The sequence below is a fragment of the Gasterosteus aculeatus genome, chromosome 5 (assembly GCF_964276395.1).
Source record: "Gasterosteus aculeatus chromosome 5, fGasAcu3.hap1.1, whole genome shotgun sequence".
Classification (NCBI taxonomy): Eukaryota; Metazoa; Chordata; class Actinopteri; order Perciformes; family Gasterosteidae; genus Gasterosteus; species Gasterosteus aculeatus.
In genome coordinates this window covers 13287798-13295605 of record NC_135692.1, presented here as the reverse complement: position 1 = coordinate 13295605, position 7808 = coordinate 13287798, and the positions used below count along the sequence as shown (strand labels likewise).

The window sequence follows — 7808 nt, the reverse complement described above, 5'->3', positions numbered from 1 at the left end:
CCACGGTGCCACATGTCTCTTCTTTTTGTCTTTTTTTTTTTTTTTTTACTTTCGCCTGACCTGAACATCTGCTGCTCTCGTTTGAGTTGTTTGTATTTCATTGGAATGTCATTTAATTTGAGGTCGGGACATTTTTCACAGAGAGAAGATCCTTTCTCTGACTCTTTGTGACACAAAAAAAAAGCAGCTGAGTCAGCGGCGTTGGAGGTCAATGCTGTACCTGTCAGTCAAACCCGGACTCCAAAAAACAAGTCCAGGAGGATTTTAGTATCAATGAAGGCATCGATTATCTGCCCTAGTTTATCACGAATTAAACCGGCGTTTCGGGAGCAACGGTTAAAAATTAAGATATTTTTTTTATTTGGACATTCTGGTCCCGTGTCGGTGATATTTCCCATTTTCTCCGCAGGCAGAGCGGCGGGTTCAAATTGCCAATTCAGAATAGTTGGTGTGGGGCTATTTTTAGCTCTCTGGTAAAGGATACTTCTGTCAGCGTAGTTGGCCACCCTTGAATTCACGAAGCATCGCCTGTGTCCTTTGAACACAGTGGCAGAAGCTCTCGAGCTGCCCGTCCGTGTCTATTTTTCTTTACTATATTACAAACCCAACAGCTGCAGCATTAGGATAAGACACATTCGAATATGAACGGCATAATGAGTGTCCCATAAGTCCGGGTGTCTTTCAGCTTCAGCGCTTTGTCATTCTGTGTACGAAAAATACCCTCTTTTTTTTGATTGGAAATATTCATGTATCCATCAAGTCTATTATTAGATAGCGTTAGAAAATCCGCCCTCAGACGTGCAGAACGTCACGGTAATGCTTTGATTCTATGCCACCTCTCCTGCTCTTTGAGGGTTTCATTTTTTCGCCCTGCAGTTCTGTGAGAGAAAAAAAAAGAAATGAATGAATGAATGGATTGAGGAATGAAATATATTTTGTCTCACGCTGAAACCAGAACTCACTTTTCCAAACTTCATGCAGGGGGCAGATGAGAGTAGAGGCTTTAATCATTTGCTCAGCGCAAAGAGCCAGCGAGGCCTTGAGCGAGATGGAGGCTTCTAAACAAGCTGCTGCTCAGTTTCATTGCTCGGAAGTGGTGGCGCGTGACCACGTTCATATTCATTCAAGTGCTCTGCTTCACTTCAGTGTTTCCATTTAATGGTACCTTGTATTTCTTCATTCCCCTTCATTTAAATAGGACTAAACTTCACGGATGTACCGACTGCACCTCCTAGTTCTTCTTTCTTATGGTTAAAAATCTTGGAGTTGCTCTCCCGCTGTGCGTTTGGACGCTACAGGGGCTTCTCCTCCCTACGCTGACACAGCGGGGGAGGCCTTTGACTTGCACCGCTGTCATGAGCCGGTTACACCCCATAAGCGCCGTTATCACCCGACAGCGGCGAAAGCGGAGAGTGAGAGTGGGGGCTTCGCTCGGGTCAGCGCGGCGAGAGGCCTCCGAACCCGTGTCTTGCACCGCGCACGTCTCGTTCCGTCCTCTAGAAGGGTCGGTCTGCACGTACAGGGTTGTCTACTGCGCGGCTATCATGTTTGGGTTTTTGTTTTTTATCTGGTGTGACACAATGTCAGTGAAAGGGGTTGCAAAAGAGCACCAGTGTTGTTTTGGACTGCCGCCCTTTCAGACGGCTTTGAACAAAGATCAATATCACAGTGGAATCCATTTGTTCAATGCGAGGGCGGAGCGAGAAGCTGATTAGTTTAGCTTAGCTTAGCTTAGCGTAAAAGACTGGAAACGGGGGAAATAGCTGGTCTGAGTTTGTTGAGAAGTTTCAAAATACAACAGTTTCCTCGTGAGCTCTGCAGGTGCTGGTGAAGTAGGAGGATTTTGTTGATTTTGCCGTACATCAAAACTCTGTTTGGGAAAGAAAGTTGCATTACCCTAAAAGATAAACTAGGTGCTAAACACGGCGTAACAAATGTGCCCAAATGTTCAGATTACGACAGTCAGAGCGAGGGCCGACGCACGGCAGATGGAGAACGCCGAGCGCCAAGTTCACATGGGAATACAGACAGATGGACGCACGCGGCGCGTGCACCTGCTTTTTGGCGCCGCATCTCAACAATCACAGCGTGGCTCGGACCGGAATGAATCACGGAGGAGTTTAATTTGACAGGAGTTTCGAGGCATTTTTCTTCGCAAAGAAAGTTGAGCTTAATCAATGCTGCTGCTCCACATGTCAAAGCTTCTCCTCTGGCTACACTAACTTTAGTTTCCAGAGTAGCTAACTTTATCTCAAAATGGCCACTAAATGGCCATCACTTGGGTTATCAATACGTTACACGTTTTCTGTGAATATCCATTTTTAATATATATATAAAGTACTCTTCGGTAACAATTGATGTCAACACACAAAGGACTTGAAAACTGGGCAAAACGGTGCACTTTTATGCTGCCGTTGCATTTAGCACATCAGTTTGGGACGTGATAAGGCCACAGTCATTGGCAATCAGCAATAATTGTTACCAGGTGCTGACATTCCGCCTTTTTTTTTTTTTTTTTTTTTTTTTCAGAAAATCCCTGTGCTGTTTTTTGTAGTTTGTACCTCGGAACAACTTCCCCTCCAACCTGAACCCTGAAGAAAAATGACAGCATTTGCACTGCATTTAAAAATAATCATGTTTGCGGTGGATCTCTGAGAGACACGTTCGACGTGAGTCCTCTTTAACCGGGTTTGATGTTGTTTTTGTACGCAGTGTTCGTGCAAGACAAATCACGCTTTCGAGGCTTGTTTTATTAGCGTCAGTTTGAGTTGCATTTGGGAAAAGGGAACATTACCAATTCATAAAAAGGTCTCCCGGCCTCAATTGTGCTTTATATTCTCTCTGATGTTTCTGTTTGTCTTGGTCAGATGGCAGTAGGCAGTATAGGCGTCAGATGGCAGTAGGCAGTTATTCACGATCTGGACGAGAGGAGGTTGAGTCCATAACTGAATGAAACATCCCACCTGTTGCCCCGAGAGGGTCCGAATGAGCTTATTTAATGTAGTTGTGTTGATTTCGGAGGTTATGGAAACTGTCTGGCCTCATTTTGCTTTTGAAAGCACGTTTGGATTTGATTACAAATGCTTAAGAAGCCTCGGAATGAGTGAATTTCATGGGGGAATGATTGCACCTGGTCTCTTCTGAAATATCGCCACACTCCACGGACAATGAATGTAAATTGAACCATATTTGAGCAGGAGCAAAAGCAACGCAATTAAAGAAACAGTTTTGAGGAAATGTTATTCATGCAGAGAGTTGGAAATTACTTTCAATTTGACTTAATTCTGTGTGTAATAAATTATATTACGTCTGTGACATTTCAGCATCATTATACAGTAAATATACATAACATATTTTGAATATCATCGAATTTACTATTGCTGATTAAGTATTAAGAAATATTATTTAGTGACATTGCTTCTATATTTCATACCAGGAATCTTTCGTAAACTTTATTTTCAAATACTGCAGTGAACCACAAAGGTAAATCACCATCCCCTGTTATTTCTGCATGTACACTGTGTGTTTACTATAGCGTGGTACTAACTGTTGCTGCCGAGGTCACAGTGATATCAGTTAATCTATGACTTGAGCAGCCAGAATGTCCACTGATACACATGCAATTTGGAGCAATTATTCTTAAAACTGCTGATTAGCTCCTCCATCTGTGAGCCCACCGCTAATCCGCCCAAACTCGAACATCCTGCCAAACAAACAATGCTTGATAATGACGCAAATCTTTGCCAGGAGGCCTTCAAATATAATGTGCTGCACTGCTGTTGTAATGTTTTTCTGAAGGCTGTGAATCTCTCTTGTGTCACATATCAACAGCCCCCAAAAAAACAACCATACACGCAGGTATCATCAGGTCCATTTACAGAAAGTCTGTGATACAAACCTGAGAAGTGGGACTAAGGAGGCGTCGAGGGTCCAATGAAAGACACCTTCAAGTTGCATTATGGTACATAGAGGATTTAGTGTTTCTGGAGCGTGACCTGATTGTTTTTTTCTTCCTCCTCAAACTGATTTTTCTTTACCTCAATCTCAATCTTAACCCAATCTCTTGTGTTTTATTCCAATGGCTGCATGTGTGCTCATATAAACCGTGATCAGGGCGCAGTTGAGAATAAAGTAAATACATAAGCCATTAACATGCCTCTCCATGCTCTCCATGTGCATGGAGAGGCATCTTCTCTCCAACGGGCCGATCTGGTTATAATAATAAAACAGTAAATAACAATGAAACATCCTTTTATTTCACAGGAGTCAACACGCCACGTCACAATAGCATGTAAAGCTTAAATACAAAGAAAGAGGCTCAAAATCCTCACTTGAGTCTTAAACACCAACATATGTACAAAGGGCCGAAATCAGTCCCACATTCACTTGTTTAGTTGTAAAAGACAGCGCGGAATAAATATATATAAATATATATATGCGTATAATTACGTTATGTTTAATGTAAACAAATACCCGTCGTACAAATTGCACATTGTGAGCACGACAAGGCTTATTACAGTAAGCGTGTCCGCTGGATTTAAATAACATTCACTTTAGTACAGAGATGCGTCACTCTAAAGAATAGATGACGACACGTCTCGCAAACCGTGGAGGTGTCCACTGACTGTCCGCGTCCATGTGAACTGCGGGTCCAATGGGAGGATGAAAGCGTGCGCTCTTTGGAACGAGTGTCCATCCGCTGAATCCAGTTCCGTAATGCGCGCAGCACCGAGGATGTTTATCACACCCACACCCACAAAACATTAAGGGTTGATAGTTAAAAACAACAACAAAAGAACATCACTGAACTATCCATGGTGATATTTGCGCATCTTGGAAATAATGTTGGTCCAGCTCCACCACCTTTTTTAAAAAGAAAATAGCCTACTGCTTGCAATACAATTAAGTTGCGGATGTTGCGCACACCTTTCCAAAAAGACCCCCCCGTTCATCCTTCCCCATGACTAAATAGTAATCCACCACAAAATGCCTACTTCCCATTCCCTTCACAGCTGTGATTCCAAGTGCGACAGCTTCGCGGCCCGCCCCAAGCCGCCGTCCGCGTCGTCCAAGGCGGCGCAGTCGGACCACAGACCCAACGCGCCGGGCTCCAGCGCGGAGACGAACCCGCCGGAGTACCGCGACAGGTCACACGAGCTGGCGTGCAGCCGGCGGTCGGCTTGCCTCGGGCAGCACAGCAGCCTCTTGAACGCCTTCCTGAAGTCCGGGCTCCGGCAGTAAATGACGGGGTTGAACGCGGAGTTCGCGTAACCGAGCCAGTTCAGGAACACGAAAAGGTCCTTGTCCACCACCTCGGCGCAGAACACGCGCACCACGTTGACGATAAAGAAAGGCAGCCAGCACAGGGTGAACGTCCCCATGATGATCCCCAGCGTCTTGAGCGCCTTCTGCTCCCTGAGCGCCAGAATCTTAGACGGCCTCTTCTTGAACTTCGACGTCAGCCCGGTTAAGGTGTTGTGAAACCTGCCCTCGCACTTGTCGATCTTCCTCAGCTGCTGCTTGGCCTCTCTGTACACGCGGGCGTAAACAAATATCATAACCAGCAGAGGGATGTAAAAAGATATGATGGACGAGGAGATGGCGTAAGCCCGGTTGGTGACGAAGTCGCAACACTCGGGGTCGTCGTAGCAGGCGGTGTCCACGCTGTCCCGGGACCAGTGCATCAGGATGGGGAGGAAGGAGACCAGCGCGGAGATGGCCCAGACCACGCACACCACCGTTCTGGCCCGAGCTTTAGTCAACAGGCTTTGGTAGCGGAAAGGGGAGGTGATGGCCACGTACCTGTCTATGGCGATAACGCACAGGGTCTCGATGCTGGCGGTGACGCAAAGGACGTCCACGGAGATCCAGAACTCGCAGAAAAAGCTGCCGTACAGCCACGAGCCGCGCACCTCGAGCGCGGCGCCGAACGGCACCACCAGCAGCCCCATGATGAGGTCCGCGCCCGCCAGGGACACGATGAACACGTTGGTGAGCGTCTGCAGCCGCTGCGTTTTGGCGATGGCCACGATGACCAGGATGTTGCCGAGCACGATGGACACGACGATCAGACCCATCAGCACGCTCATCCCCGCCATCCACCGCTCGGAGGCGGCCGTCGCGGAGTCCGGCGCGTCCGGCGCCTCGGTGCCGGAGGCGTTCGGGAGACTCAGCGCGGAGTGCGCGCCACCGTCCCCCATGACGGGCTGCTGCGCGGTGTGCGGGACCAGGCCGAGGTCATCAAGGCAGTGCGAGGCGGCCTTTGTAGCGCGTCGCGGACGCACGGGCACACCGATCTAGTCCAGTTGCGCGCCGAACTCCATCTGGAGAGGCGCTCTCGCGCTGGGGTTTTGCGCGAGGTTTCGCACCGGCCGGCACGGCGGTGACATCACCGCTCCTCCGGACCAATCAACGTACCCCAGCGGAGAACATCGTCCCGACGGTGAAATAATTAGAGGAATCACAAATTCTGCATTGAGTGCCGCTCTGTCGCGTCGTTTTTTAACCCAATGCGCGCGGAGGGATGAATGAACGACGCTTGCGTTTATTAAGAGGAGTTTTATTTTTAGCGAGAAGCTCTCTAATCACACCCCACCCCAAACTGCCCTGTGACTGTTATCTTTCTAAAGAATCTGCCTTGGGACCATGTGAAAGCAATTATGGTAAATCCAAAATCCCACCGTGATGTTATGTACTTCGGGGATTTCACTGTTTTTGCCACTTGCCATTACAAACAAGGTTTATCTTTCCACTTGCCCAAATTATATTTTTACCACAAAGAACACATTCCGAAGCTGTGTGGGCTGCAGGCCACAGATCTGCCCGTTTTTCCCAGCGTTATAAAGGTCCCATGTCATGAGTTAAGCCAATTATAACACTTGGGTTTGTCCAACAGTCAAACTAATTCAGGGCCATTGAAATGCATCCAAACGTGCGCAAAGATGAGAATCTGAAAGAAGAGCGAGACGTGTCTTTGTTTTTATCCACCCGTAGTGACCACAAAAAAGAGTAACCCAAGACAGAGTAGAGGCCTAAAATCATGTTTCATTAAACTAACTCCTGAGAATGTGTGTGGCACAGTGCTTATTCTGTCAACATTTGAATTTAACGTGTGCTATGCCTCATTTAAACGTTAATCTTCACAGCGGTAAGGAGATTATTTGGAAATGACAGCAGCCTGTTTTGCAGCCTCCATCGTGTTAGAACCGGCCTCCAGGCACACAGGCTGCAGACACAAATGAACACACCTCTTTGTTGTTGTGATTGTTTTTGTGTGTGTTTGCTGATTTGCACGCCTGTTCGTGAACCCGACGACCCACTGGCCGACACGAGCGACCCAACAAGCGAACAAGGCCGCATCAGATTGTCGGCATCGGCTGCTTGGGTGAGCAACCTCGGGCGCTCACCCACATGCGTGTTTGGAGCGGGCATTTGAAACGAGGAGGCTGAAATAATGAGGCCTCAGCATTTATACTCTCCTCTCAAGAGAAGGAAAATAAATGATGTGAACTGACCCTTTAGGTTGATGGATTTGAAGCGGAACTGTTGCTGTTTTTTTCAATCATAAACGTGCTGGTGTATTAATGTCTCTTTGGCTGCATTCATACATGTGCATCTTCATGTTTCCATATTTTACCTCTTCTCTCACTTTCACTTAAATAAGCTCAAGCAAAGTGCCCTCGAGACACCGTCATACGAGCGTTGTGTTTCGGAATAAAGGGACGTAGAGCAAGTTAAACTTTACTTAGCAGCCTGGGCCCCTTTGGAGCCAAAGGTCAAAGTTGATTTCATCAGCTGAAGTGATGCCT

At 47.1% G+C, this 7808-nt stretch overlaps 1 protein-coding gene across 1 annotated transcript; it reads right to left on the bottom strand.

Annotated features, from left to right (window-relative positions):
• Window positions 1–4234: 4234 nt before the first annotated feature.
• adrb1 (adrenoceptor beta 1) lies at window positions 4235–7573 on the bottom strand. Its single transcript, XM_040176551.2, has one exon. It carries the CDS (start codon window positions 6198–6200, stop codon window positions 5007–5009), a length of 1194 nt encoding a protein of 397 aa, XP_040032485.2. The 5' UTR covers window positions 6201–7573; the 3' UTR covers window positions 4235–5006.
• Between the last annotated feature and the right edge of the window lie 235 nt (window positions 7574–7808).

Bases quoted from the DNA above. Each gene is read 5' to 3' on its own strand.
- adrb1 (XM_040176551.2), bottom strand. From the start codon at position 6,200: ATGGGGGACGGTGGCGCGCACTCCGCGCTGAGTCTCCCGAACGCCTCC.